Raw genomic sequence first — 14,105 nt, 5'->3', positions numbered from 1 at the left:
CCAGCACTCTGCCCTTCCACCACGACTGACCCCTCCGCGGGACCGGCCTCCCTTCCCCTCCCTCTGCCCAACTTCTTCCTCTTCCTCTCTCACTGCCTCCCTTCTTCCCCACCTCTGTGGCGACGGTGGGGAGCTCTTGTCAGAGGCTCTTCTCGCAAGCTGTCTGGCACTCGTGTGGTGTCTCGTGCCGGAGCGCCCGTTCTGCGGAGCGCGGGTCTCGCTCGGTGGCGCGTCTGTGGCCGCCTGGCAGTGGGAGAGTTGGGGTCAGCGTGCCGCTTGCCAAAGCTCTGCAGTAACCCCAGCCTCACAGTGCACTGCAAACAACTCTCAGCAGAGCCACCCGGACTGGCTGCCTGGGGCTCACACTGCCCCTCTGACCAATAGCACTGAGCAGTGCGTACACGCCACTGTGGCAGAGCCGCTGAGGATGCTGCAGCCCAGCACTGACACTGACACACTGACAGTGTCCAGAGTGGCACAGCACAGCCAGGCAGGCCCTGAACACTACAGTACGAGCACAGTCCAAACCCGGTTCAAAGGGCAGCAGTCCTGGGATAAATGGAGCGGGGCAAGAGTAGTGCTTCTGCCCTACAGGACTGTTAGACTGTAGAAATAAATAATTTCACAGAAACAAACAATCCACATCCAGCTCGTTATCAAGAACATAGAGTTTTTATTTATTTTGTAGAAAACATTCATTTCACACATACAAAACAAATTAAAATAAAATAAAAATCCTCATCACATTGCTTCAGTACATACAAATGAGAAAGGACTGCATCTCAGAAGACATAAATATCATCTGTCTCCCGCAGACGTCCCCGGACGGGACAGGACTGAGGCAGGAGAGCGGAAGGCACCCGTGGCATGGGGGGGTGGGGGGGTAAACGGGGGAACAGACGTACGTGAGCCCTGTCTCTACACGCCCGACACTGCTGCGCCACACAGCCCAGCGCCGTTCTGAACACAGTGAGCACAACGGCCCACAGGCAGCTGTATAGACGCCCACTGGCTGTAGGGCTGGCAAGAGCACTGGTGCCTGCCCCCCTCTCAGTGGCGACCCACTTCATTAGAGCTTCAAAGGGACGTTTATTCCTCACTTGATCAAGTGTTACTCACGGGGGGGGGGGGGGGGGGGGGAGTCAGTCAGCCACAGTGCCAGGGAGTCAGTGTGCCAGTCAGTCAGCGTGTCAGTCAGTCAGCGTGTCAGTCAGTCAACAGGAGTGTCATAAGAACAGAGAGAGCGCTCTCCACCCCCCCACAATCTGCTCCGGCTGTTTGCCCATCGCTCCAGCCCTGCCCTGCCCCACAGTGAGCACAGCACCCTCCGCGCCCACAGTGCCCTGCCCTGCCGCGGGGAGATGTGGCTTCTGGACACCAGGGCCGGCTCAGCAAGAGGAGGGAGCCGTCCAGTCCAGTGCAGACGGGTCTGATGCGACTCCCCAGAGCAGCAGGTAGAGACAGAGGAAGCGCTTCTGACTGGCTCAGCTCTCGCACTCTCACACAGGACAGGACGCTCAGCTGTGCCCGGCTCTGTGCCAGCGCTGGCAGCAGACAGCAGGACACCGGCAGGGGGCACAGCTGTGCGCGCTCCGTCCTGGGAGAAGGGAGCTCTACAAATCTAGATCTATAGATTTGAAAAGCCGAGTGGTGTGCCGACACGTTTGCCATACAAAATCTTTGGGAAATGTTTACAAACCGATTGTGAAATGAAACCACGGGCAGATGGTCACTAATGAACACGATAATCGATAATATTTAATAATAATAATAATAATAATAATAATAATATAATATTCCACTGTGTCAGAGCAGAGACGAGGGCAGTCTTGGGGTCGAGGGGTCAGTCCTGACTGTCACTGAGAGGGAGAGACGGAGGGATGGGGGGGAGTGGAGGGAGCTGGATTGTGAGAGAAAGTGTGGGGGGTGTGGGGGGGGCTGTTCTTTCCCAGGGTTTCGGTGTAAAGTCCACCTTCCACTTCCACCTCCTGCCCCCCCCCCCCCAACACACTGGCCTGTGCGGTCTGCGGGAGGAGAGGGCGGTGAGACTGGCGGGGGGGTGTAGGAGTTCTCGTGGCGTCAGGCTGGCGTTGACGGGGCTCCGGGGGGCGGGGCGGATGGGGGGGAGGGGGCGTGTCTCCTTCATCATTCCGACTCGTCCAGCCCGCATCGCCGTCTGAACTCCTGCCCTCGCTCGTGTATCCATTTATTAGACACTGCGGAAGAGAGGAGACGCGGTGAGACGGGGTCCTCTGAGCGCCGGACACGGCACTAAAACGGTCGTGTGTCGGGGGTGTGGTGTAGTGGTGGGGGGGGCTGGTGTGATGTGCTGTGGTGGGGGGTTGTGTGCAGACAGACTCACCCCACTTGTTGCCCACCAGGACGGGGCAGGCTGCGTGCCGTGTGCTGTAGTCGCCCTCACCACTCGCAAACAGGTTATACCAGAACACTGCCGTGCCCTGCAGCAGAGCACACACGTTATACACAGGTTATACCAGAGCGCACGTTACATACACAGACACACTGACTCACAATGACACACACACAGGTTATACCAGAACACTGCCATGCCCTGTAACACACACACACTCAGACAACAGTCAGATTATAAAGACTGATAAAGTGCACACACTGATACAAGTTCAGACCAACTGACACACATTGATTGTATACACGTAAATAGTGTACAAACACAGACACACACAGACACTCAGCCTCCTGCTATGGTTCTCGTACCTTCTTTGGCCACACAGCTGCTCCCACCTCGGGGAAGACGGTGGCGCCCCCTGCTGCTACATCACTCATCTACAGAGAGAAACGTGACACAGGTGTTTTTCCTCAGTTTGACATGTTCTCTACCTGTAGTTTGTCATTCAGCCCCCTCTTCAGCCCCCCCTTATGACCACCGCCTTGTTGACAACGATTAAACACATCAATAAATCAACAGAGAGAGAGAACTGGGGGTGACACTCTCTCAGCAGGGGAAAACTGTCTGGACACGTATATAAAAACAACCAAACATATAATCAACACATTAAATTCAGATGGATAACCCTGCAGCCCCGGTGACCTCTGACCCCCCAATTGCTGCCCGTTACTCACGTAGAACAGCCAGGTGGCGATGCGGTTGCCCGTGCCCAGCTCCTTGAACGCATCTGGCTCGTCTTTCTGTGGGGAGAGGAGAGATCAAAGGTCAGGGGTCAGGGGTCAGACTCTCACACACACTCACACTGCAGCTCCACCCCCCCACACTCACCCGTCCAAAATCAAAGTGTGGCTCGTACTGCCCCCCCACGCCATAGTTGGCCACCTGCAGAGAGAGACAAGCAAAGGAGTCAGCCCGGCTCATGCCGACGGGCGACAGTACAGGGGCCGGGGGTCCACAGCGCTCACCGCTGGAGCACTCCCTCACTGCTCTCCTCCAGCTCTGTGCTGTTCTGCCACTCTGCTCAACCCCCCCTGCATTTGCACCTTCTCTCCGACAGCCCCCCCACTTCCTCCCGCGGTCCCCCCCCCCACCCCACCTGCAGCTCCTCGGCTGTGGTGACGTCCAGGCCGGTCAGGTCCTGGATGCGCTGGTTGATGCGGTCCACCACGGGGTGTTCGTAGGCAGCCAGCCACGCACTGAGGGCAGGGAGAGACAGGGGTCAGGGGTCAGGAGAGACAGGGGCCAGGACACAGGGAGAGACAGGGGTCAGGACACAGGGAGAGACGGGTCAGGGGTCAGGAGACAGGGGTCAGGAGACAGGGGCCAGGAGACAGGGGTCACGACACAGGGGTCAGAAGAGATGGGGTCGGAGGTCAGGGGTCAGGAGTCCGGACACAGGCAGAGACGCAGAGACGCAGGTTAATACAGGGAGACAGAGAGGGAGAGAGAGAGGGGTTAACCGAGTACATGCACAGGTCATGCCATTTTCAGGAGACCACACTGATTCAATAAGGTACATTTATTTATTTCTGTCATTAGTTGTTTCTGTGAGACTTTTTTCTCCCAATCAAATCTCAATTGGAAGTGCGACTCATTATCACAGGAGGAGAGACGCACAGAGCACCCCCCCCCCGCCCCGCTGCATCTGTATGGAGAGCACATTCACATGCAACGACAGGGCAAGCATGGTGCAGCAGGTGGGAAGACAGAGAGACAGGCAAGCCAGACAGACAGCAACCAAAACAGAATCTCCAAGTGGCTCATGGGTAGGGCTGCCCCTGACCAACCCCCCGACCCCCCACAGCCCCCTCGCAGTCTGGTGTGAGGTCAGAGGGTAGTTGTGACCAAAGCAGGGATGGGTGTAGAATTGAGAACAAGGGCAGTGATGTTCAGACTGTACAATGCGCTAGTTAGAGCTCATCTGGATACTGTGGACAGTTCTGGGCTCCACACTTCAAGAAAGATATCGCTGCTCTAGAGGCAGTTCAGAGGAGAGCAACCAGGCTTAGTCCAGGTCTGAAGGGAAAGTCCTACTCTTAGAGACTGAACATTCAAAAACAGACTGGATAGGATCTTTGGATCACTTAGTTATTAATGGACACCAAACAAGCACGATGGGGGAATGGGCTCCTCTCTCTTGTGTTCCTATGTGTGCAAGTGTGAGTGAAGAAGTCTGATCTCATTTTCTCTCTTTCCCTCCATTGCTTTGAGACCCCCTCTCTCTCTCACTCTCAGAGACCCTTTCTCTGGACAGAACTGGTGTCACTCTAGAGGGAGACATGCGTCTGGCTGCCAGCAGGGGGCAGCGTAGAGGTTTGCTGCTCAAGCAGCTGTGGACTCTTAAGTGTCCAATGCAGCCCTGGCAGCCTGCCCAGACCCCCCCGCCCAGACCCCACCGCCCACCACACAGCCAGCCATGAGCTGAGGCTCGAGTACGTGGCTCTGCACACTGCCCTGAGCCCAGCTGCACAATAACACACTGGACAGCAGCACCCCCACTCCCGATGAACAGAGTAAACATGCCTCTCACAGACAGCCAGCAGCCGTGCCCAGGAACGCACTTGCTGCCGACACACACACACAAACTCCCTAACTCCCTAAGACTAAGGCCCAACCAGATACACACACGCACTTACACATAACTCCCCTAAACACAAACACACAGTCACGCTGACACTCAACCCAGACAGATAGAGACACACTGCCTACCCCTGTGCGCACACACACACTGATCATGACTGCCCCGTCTGTGTGTGTGTCTGTGTCTATAGCTAGGGCAGTCCTGTTTCAATCCCTGTGCGGGACGATGGGATGAGATGGAGCAGCAGCCTGGCTCCCCGGCGCCTCTCCTCACACGCTGTCCCACGGAGCGCTGCCTGAGAATTGTGTTAAATAGTCTTTCTGCCTGAAGGGGGGGCCCCAGGAGTGTCCTCTCTCCTGTAACAGCCTCTGTCATGCTGGGGGAGCAGCTAACGAACTAAATAAATGGTGCAACAAAGAGCATTATCCTGGTGGGTGCAGTTAGTCCTCTGCCACACTAGAGGGCACTCTGCCACACTTCCACCCACATCACCTGCAGGGAACCTACAATGCAACACCCCCCCTCCCCCATGTCTATCAGTGTGATTTGTAAGCGTTTAGATGGCTGGTGAAGTATGGAGAGATGAGGAGGAACAGCGAGACAGCAGGCTGCCCGACTGGGGGGCCAGGGTGCGGGTCGGGGGTGAGGCGAGAGGGGCCATTGACAGGGGTCCAATCAGAAAGCCCCTGTGCCGAGAGCTTCAGAGCAAACAGGAAGCCAAACTGTCACAGTCTCTGCCAGCTGGAGAGCAGAGGGCTCTCCACAGTGAGGCTCTCACCTCACTGTGAAGCCAGGGAGAGGGAGAGAAAGCGAGAGCGAGAGCGACGGGAATGCTCAAGGGCCGGCTGGGGCCCCGTCAGAGACAGGGTGAGACAGCGAGCGAGCGAGACTCACTGACCGACCGACCCGTGACCTTCGACCCGTGACTTTCGACCCCTTACCTCTTGGAGACTCTGTAATTGGCTGTGGTGAGTTTCCCAGTTTGGGGGTCATGCACCGTGGCGCGCCTTAGCTAGTATCCCCGGAACCCAGCGGAGAGAGAGAGAGAGAGAGAGAGAGAGAGAGAGAGGAGGAGAGAGGGCGGTTTATACCAGGGAACCGATTGGCTAGGCCCATGCAGGGGGCGGAGCAGCCGAGGGAGTCTTAGCCACTGAACACTGAGCCACCAAACACACACCACTGCGCTGAGGGCACGGGCGCGGCTGCGCTGCTCTCACACTCGCACTCCTTTCTCACAGCGGTGCCCCAGTGCAGAGACATGCCTTCTGACGGCCAGTGTTTTGTAGCAAGACAGGCAGGAATCAAGTTCTGTTCCTTATTAATGATGATGATGATGATGATGATGATGATGAAGAGTTGGAAAGCAAACACTTTCTCCCCCCCCTTTGTTACAGCCCAAAGCCGAGCCCCCACTCCTTAGCAAGAACAGCGGGGGGGAGAGGGGGCGTCACGGCCCGAGTTCTTGCCAAGGGCCCCTCCCGGAGCGCGGGGTGGCGGGAGGGAAGGGGGATGGGGGGGGCAGGCGGAGGGTGTGACCAGCTGCGGTACACCCCCCGCCCCCCCAGGTCCTTACCTCTTGCTGATGCGGTAGTGGGCCGTCTCCAGCACACCGGTGATGGGGTTGGAGATGGTGGCTCTGCGCAGCTGTGGAGCCAACCGGCCGAGAGGAGAGGGTTACAGGTCACTCTCGCGTGCCGCGCCGTCCCCCCCGCGCAGACACCCTGCACTGACACCCCCCCCCCCGCTGACACACTACTGCACAGTACAGCGCTGCCCTGTATGCCCCGTCCATCTGGGCACGGTCCAGGGGCCGGTAGCACAAAAGGTCTTAAATGCTTTTAAGACCATTTTGTAGGTCTTAGACTTAAATTTAAGCCCAAAATAAATAGGCCTGTTGCACACACAACATTTTTTTTTTAAATCAGTTTGGTCTTAAACTGAAGTCATTTTTTAAGCCTACCCTACACCAGGCTTAAATGGGAAAGGAATCTCTTGCTATAGAAACTGACATGAAACCAACATGGCAGCACATATGCCAGGTAATTTAGATTTCTTTATATGAAAGGGCATACATACAAAGTAACGGAAGTTTAACTAATAATAGTAATAACTAATTTGACACAGAAATGTTTAATACTGTATTAATACTTTAGGTGAACTATTACAAATCTATTATCTAGTATCTATTATAAAGAATGACAACTATTTACAACCAACAACTCAATAAATTACAATAATACTTTTCTCCTTCCCCATTTAACTCGAATCTTGCCATTTTTAACTTTAACATTTTGATTTCTAGATCAAGTTTCTCCCTTTACAACAAAAGATTTCCCTTCTGTAGTTCCAATAATTCAACATAAAGGTCCTCTCTTTGAACCTAGTTTTTATTCGTTTAGATTGAATGGGGCAGACATCTTCAGAATTATATTATTAAATATGTAAATGTCCTGTTGTTATGTAGTCAGTAAAACAGCTGTAAAATAAGCAATACGTTAATATAATATATGTTAACTCGTAAAAACGTAGTATACACTTTCTATTATTGATTGTACTGTATTTAAACAACATGAATAGTGACGTGAAATGAAGTACTTTTAAAAACTAATTTAAAAATACATTGACAGTGCGCACTACGGTGGGGTTGATGGCGTTTGCGTTTTGTGTTATTTCATTCCAGGCTTTATTTTTGTCAGCATTTCCACCCAAATGTACCCGTATTCTATCGCAAGTTTTTCATTTTCTGTGAAATTTTTATTTTTTACTTTACAAGCAGCCATTTAGTTTTTTTCATGCTTCACAAAAATAATAAGAGCAGACTTTGCTGCTTAGCAATATCAGTTAAGCCAGGACTAACGTAGGACCCGCAGGGTTTTGTTTCGTGCAGCGTCTTATCGTCAGGTCTTACGCAAGTCCAATTTAACAGGACTTAGACCAAGGCTAAGACTTAAAATAAGACCTTTTCAGTGCAACCGGCCGCAGGACTCTGACAGGCTACTGCCAGCTGCACACTCAAGATCCATCCAGTACCCCCCCTGCCCTCCCTCCGGACCGAGCCCCACCCGTGCAGAAAGTCAGCAGAACTCCCAACTTACTAGCTTTCAGACGAACTGAATCCTCGCTGTTCCCCGCCGGTTACAGCAGTGCCAATTACTCAATTACTGCACCCCGAATTTAAATCAAGTCAGAGGCTCAGATTCAATGGATGCCAGGGGACGGGACAGGACACTCTGCTGCACGACTAGGGCGCAAGAGACAAATCCCACAGGGCTCTCAAACTCAATGCCTCCGCGTCTCCGATATGGACACGCCGTGGGACTGTGCAGGTCAATTAGAAGCCATGTAAAATTTGTAAAATCCAATACAGGACTACAGGACACCGCGCCGGCCATGGATGGCCCTCGGACGCAGGTCACTGGGTCAGCGAGGTGACTGAGGCGTGGAGTCCGAGGCCCTCACTTTGACGTGCGTGCTGCCCCCCCACCCCCTCCCCGCGCGGGGCTCACCCTGGGCTTGGCCAGCTCCTTGACCGTCTCGATCTCGTGGTGGGAGATGATGTCATGGTAGCGCACGATGCGGGGCCGGTCCCACTCGTCCTCCTGCCGCACCGGGCCCAGGATGAAGCGCGGGTGCCGGTTGCCGTTGTAGTACCGGCAGAACAGGCGGCTCTGCCTGCGGGGGGTCTGCGGCGGGGGGGGAGGAGTGCGCTGTTGATTCTGTTGTGAAATCTCTCCCCTCCTTTCTCTCTCTCGGTCAGTCTCTCTCCTCTCCTATCTCTAACACCCCCTTGCTTTGTATCTGCCTCTCTCTGTCTGTCTCTGTCTCTCTCTAACTCCCCCTTTCTTGTACCTGCTTCTCTCTCTAAAATTCAAATTCAAAACAAGCTTAATTGGCATGACAAGTTTACACAGGTGTTGCTCTCGGCTGCCTGTCCCTGCGTCTCTGTCTGTCTCCCTCTGTCCCTTCTCTATCTTCACGCCTCCAGCGCCCCCTCTCCCTCTCTCCTCACCAGTTTGATGCCCTCTCCGCGGCACAACTGCTCGTATTTCTGTCTCTCGGGGAGGTAGTCTTTTGGCCGGCCCTTGTTGACGGGGGCGGCCTTCTTGGCGCGCTCCCCCTGCTCCGAGCCCTGCTCCTCCTGCTCGGCCTTCCTCTGCTTCAGCAGCGAGTACTCAAAGTACTTCAGGTTGCCGTTGGCACGCTGGTGCTCAGGGTCTGCAGAGAGACACCGACACGGAGACACGGACACACAGGAGACAGACAAACAGAGATGGACACAAAAAGACAGACAGACAAGAATGAGCTGCAGCAGAACCCTGACCCATTAAGGGGGCTGGCATCTTCTGGGCATATTCAGACTGTACAATGCACTAGTTAGAGCTCATCTGGATACTGTGGACAGTTCTGGGCTCCACACTTCAAGAAAGATATCGCTGCTCTAGAGGCAGTTCAGAGGAGAGCAACCAGGCTTAGTCCAGGTCTGAAGGGAATGTCCTACTGAGAGACTGAGGACCTGAACCTTTTCACCCTGGAACAGAGGAGACTACGTGGGGACTTGATCCAAGTCTTCAAAATCATGAAAGGCATCGACCACATCAAACCAGAGGAGCTTTTCCAGATCAGCAGGGACACACGCACCCGGGGACACAAATGGAAATTGGGCTTCAAGGCATTCGAGACAGAAAACAGGAGACACTTCTTCACACAGAGAGGTGTCACAATCTGAACAAACTCCCCAGCGATGTGGCTGAAGAGACAATTTGGGAACATTCAAAAACAGACTGGATAGGATCCTTGATCACTTAGTTATTAATGGACACCAAACGAGCACGATGGGGAGAATGGCCTCCTCTCGACTGGACACTGTCTTATGCTCTAACGTCCTATAGGCCTCTAGCGGCCTTAACCCTCACCGAGCCTCAGCAGCCTCTTGGTGAGCTCCAGCGCCCTCTCCAGCTCCCCCTGCTGGTAGATGGAGTAGCTGAGGTAGTCCAGCACGGTGACCTTGTCCACGGTTGCTTCCTCGCCCTGGTCCAGCTGCCGCAGCGCCTGCGCCATCCACAGCTCGGTGTGGTAGTAGTCCGCGTCCGAGTAGGCGATCTTGCCCAGTTCGAAGCAGTCATCCGCCGTCATGGTGCTGCGGTACACTACGCCTGTGGCCGGGCCAGGAGACACAGATCCCGGGGAGGGGGGGACATTTATAGCAACATACAGACACACACGCACCAGCACACGGGAACACACGGAGACGCACGGACAACAGCATGCACAGAGAGAGCGAGAGAGGGAGAGGTGAAAGAGTGTGAGAACAACAGCATGCACAGCAAGTCAGAGAGAGAGACAGAGAGACTGGGACAGAGAGAGTGCAGCGAGAGTGGCATCCTCACCAGGCAGGTCCCCCGTGGACAGAGTGTGCGTGTCCAGCTGGTACGTGTCCTGCAGCCGGAGCAGGGCCTTGGCGGCACCCGTCTGGTCCTCATCTGTGGGGAAGTACTGCCGCTGGACAGTCAGGTTAGAGATGAAACCTGGAGAGAAAGGGGAGGTCAGAGCGCCAGCACTGATCTGACAGCCCACAGGGACATATGGAGACACAGGGACAGGAAGCCATCCAGTGCAGTGTCTCACCGTCGGACATGTCCTTGAGAACCAGGCTCTCCAGCTCGCCCCACTCTGTGTTCAGCCTCTTCATGAGCTTGAAGGCGTTGACCGGGTGGCCCAGGAAGCCCTCGGGGTCCTGCGTGGCCACGGCAGTCAGTTTGTCCAGCTTCTCCGCCCACCTGGGGAAAGACACACAGAGGACACGAGCTGAGGACACGGCCTCTCTCGGGTGGGTGGGAAGGAAGGAGAGAGTGCGTGTGTGTGAGTGAGTGAGAGTGTGTCCCCACATCTCCAAAGGGTCAGCGCAGGCACTCACTGTTTGACCTGCTCGAGCTTGCTCTCCTCGGCCCTGATGTAGTCCTTCAGAGAGGTAACCAGGTCCTTCTCTGTGGACAGCAGGTCGGTCATCTGACCTGGGATGTGGGGGGGGGGGATGTGGGGGTGGAGAATATGGACATATGTCAATATGTTGTAAATATGTAATTCCTGCATTTACAGTCCCTGAGCGCTGGACCTGTGTGGCACTGTTGTGGCAACACCGATGTCACTCAGTCACACCAGTTAAGCCGCTTCGAATTGAACTGCATTTAAGTAAGGGGTGGGGGGAGAAAGAGAGGAGGGAGTCAGGCAGATGAAGAGGAGAGAAGGAGAGAGGGAGGGAGGGCTCACCGATGGATGTGAAGAAGTCATTGCTCGCCTCCGCTGCCATGAGCAGCCCCCCCAGCAGCAGCACATGCCACACCGCACAGCGCGCCATCTTGTCACCACAGCTCTGGAGATAGAGGGAGAGACAGAATGAGTTTTCATTTGCACAATTCCTCATCTGCTTTTAGGAGTACCACCCACCCTGGTACACGCCAACACACACACACACACACACGCCCCTGACACGTGACACTGTGGAACAACTTTCCACACCTGATATAAACACGGCAGTCATCAGGTCAGCCCTCCGATTTCTGCCCCCACAGCCTTTAGCTGTGAGACCCAGTTCTGGATACACACACAAAATGCAATACTCCCCCCCCCACAATTTAAAAATAGTAATAGTAATTAAAAAACATAATTGTAAATAAAAAACAGAGGACAGTAGAACAAACCACAATATCTGAGCACGCTCTCTCGCCTCCAAAGAGAAGGGGGGGGATTTCTGGGAAAATGCTGATCTTTGTCCCCGACAGCTGCAAGACCACCAGCAGACCCGGCACTGATCCACTCCCACATACTTGCACCCGGATCGCTCTCTGTACCCTGAGCAGTCTGGGTGGGGGGGACGGCACAAGGAACACTGAGGTAAGAGGTGAGCCACGGGTCATCTTCAGACCACGCCCCCCCTTTAACAGCGGTCTGAAGTTGAACCCCCTCTGTGCAGGTGGGCAACTCCCCTGCGGACGCCGGTCAGAACGAAGCGCCACTGGAGACGCTCTGCCTCCGTTCAGCACAACGAGCTACAAGTCTAATAATGCACAGTGCCCCCCCACAGCCCCGAAAGACAGTAATGCCAGCACCGCATCTGCAGATCTGCCGCCCAGCGCCAGCGCATTGGGTTTCCAGAGCTGCCATCTCACGGCTCCGGTGGTTATTTTGAGCCGCTGACTGCATAGCGCGTGGAGCCCCAGATTACAGGACATGCAGAGAGCTAATGAAGCCCCACTGCACACACTCACCCAGGGCAGGACGCAGACGCAGCAGCGCCCACACACAGACCCCCGGGCTTGTGCTTACTGCGGTCCCTCCCTGTGCAGCTGGGGTGCGCAGTATTGAGCTCCAGGCAGCGAGCTGACATCAGTCAACCTTGCTAGCAGAGTATGGACCAGCCAGCCATCTGCAAAGACTCAGGCTGAGGCTCAACCCCCCACAACCCCACTCCCACTCCATTTCACTCCCTCCTTCACTCACACCCTCACACTCCTTCCCTCCCTCACTCACTCACTCACCCAGGGTGCCCGGCCCCGGCTGTGAGCTGCAGACAAAGGGCAGGGCAGGAATGCAGAGCATGCAGCTGCAGGCAGCGCTTCAGACACAGTGCCTGCGCCTCACTCCTCCCCACAGCGCAGCAGTGCGAGCGCAGCCTAGTTCAGACCTCACCCATGGCCCAGCCCAGCCCAGCCCGGCCCGGCCCGGCCCCAGCTCCCACACTGCACTGGCACAGACCCCATCGTGTCGGCCTGCTCGTCTCTCTCTCTCACTCCAAGTGTGCTGACTAGCTGAGCAATGAGAACATACATAAATACTGCAGGTCCTGATGTCCAGGACACTTATTTAAGGACATGTTCTGTAGGCCAGGACAGGGTGCAGCAGCGATGCAATGAGCAACGGCAGTGTCCCGATGTGGCCCCTGTGTGGGGGTCCTGGGCAGTGGGTGGGCTGTGTGGGCTCTGCTGGGGAGGAAACACTCTGGCCTCTCAACCTGCTGTTCTCCCACACTGCACCGGCAGGGCACTACAGGTACCACAGGTAAGTGAGGCTGCAAGAGAGTGCGACACAGGCTGGGCGGATCCCAGGCCGGGGGGCAGTCAGGTGACCAGATCGGCTCCCAGGGGCAAGAGAGTCTGACACTCCCTGCCTCTCCCTTTGTCCTCCCGCCGGGGGAGAGCGGCTTTATAAACCAGAGCTCGGGTTCAGAGCGGCTCACGTTGAAGCGGGGCGCCGGGGGCTCAAGCGCGCAGCCAGAACCTCCGGTGTCCCAATAGTGTCCATCTGTCTGTCCGTCAAACCCTCTCTCCTTCATTCCTCCCTCCCTCCCTCTGCTCCTCTGGGCTGGTGTACAGAGGCGGAGCAGGCAGGGCTCAGTGACCCGGTGGTTTAAACCCCCCCACTCTCACAGGCTGAAGAGTTCAGTCTGGGAAACACAACGTGACTCACTTGGCACCAAGCAGAGAAACCATTACAATCTCCTCATCTGGGCTATATTTACCAGCACGAACAGACTACTACTACCAGCGTCAGAATGAGAACCAGACCCGTTACTACTACGGACTTTCAGAAAGCGTCTCAGACACTGATTTCCGTACATCAGCTCACACGCACCACAGTCTACGTTAACTTACACACATATGTATTATTATTACAATGAATATACATATATATATTAGAAGTGAAATTCACTCTCGTCTGTGTTTCTGCAGCGGCTGCTGTAGCCGCCACCCCCGACACAGGCAGCCAGGCTGGGGGAGCACTGCCACGTCTGCGCCCCTCCCCCCGGACCAGCGCGCAGCCCGGATACCTGCCTGCGCACAGCCGCGCCACCCGACACCACAGCCACACACACTACACACACACTACACACTCACTACACACATCACACTACACACACTACACACATCACACTACACACACACAGCCCCACCGCGGAGCACAGCCGCGCCACCCGACACCACAGCCACACACACATCACACTACACACTACACACACACTACACACTACACACACACTACACACACACTACACACTCACTACACACACACAGCCCCACCGCGGAGCACAGCCGCGCCACC

The 14,105-nt window shown here is 55.3% G+C and overlaps 1 protein-coding gene across 3 annotated transcripts in view; it reads right to left on the bottom strand.

The window, feature by feature from the left end:
* Positions 1-650: 650 nt before the first annotated feature.
* LOC136715518 (prolyl 4-hydroxylase subunit alpha-1) overlaps positions 651-14,105 on the bottom strand; it is a 16,119-nt gene continuing 2,664 nt past the window's right edge. Inside the window, exons 1-15 of one of the 3 annotated variants that reach the window (XM_066692724.1) lie at positions 11,708-11,938; positions 11,277-11,379; positions 10,924-11,020; positions 10,635-10,786; positions 10,397-10,534; positions 9,923-10,162; positions 9,019-9,224; positions 8,516-8,692; positions 6,583-6,653; positions 3,525-3,624; positions 3,257-3,310; positions 3,103-3,168; positions 2,737-2,805; positions 2,363-2,459; positions 651-2,216 (exon numbers count right to left, since the gene is read on the bottom strand). In XM_066692724.1, the coding sequence (XP_066548821.1) occupies positions 2,146-2,216; positions 2,363-2,459; positions 2,737-2,805; positions 3,103-3,168; positions 3,257-3,310; positions 3,525-3,624; positions 6,583-6,653; positions 8,516-8,692; positions 9,019-9,224; positions 9,923-10,162; positions 10,397-10,534; positions 10,635-10,786; positions 10,924-11,020; positions 11,277-11,379; positions 11,708-11,923 (1,857 nt within the window). In that variant the 5' untranslated portion in view covers positions 11,924-11,938 and the 3' untranslated portion in view covers positions 651-2,145. Of the gene's footprint in view, positions 2,217-2,362; positions 2,460-2,736; positions 2,806-3,102; positions 3,169-3,256; positions 3,311-3,524; positions 3,625-6,582; positions 6,654-8,515; positions 8,693-9,018; positions 9,225-9,922; positions 10,179-10,396; positions 10,535-10,634; positions 10,787-10,923; positions 11,021-11,276; positions 11,380-11,707; positions 11,939-14,105 lie in introns of those variants that run through there. The other 2 variants (XM_066692723.1, XM_066692725.1) reach the window with 2 other exon arrangements.

Source organism: Amia ocellicauda, chromosome 20 (assembly GCF_036373705.1).
Source record: "Amia ocellicauda isolate fAmiCal2 chromosome 20, fAmiCal2.hap1, whole genome shotgun sequence".
Taxonomy (NCBI): domain Eukaryota; kingdom Metazoa; phylum Chordata; class Actinopteri; order Amiiformes; family Amiidae; genus Amia; species Amia ocellicauda.
This window is presented reverse-complemented; position numbering and strand designations above follow the sequence as displayed.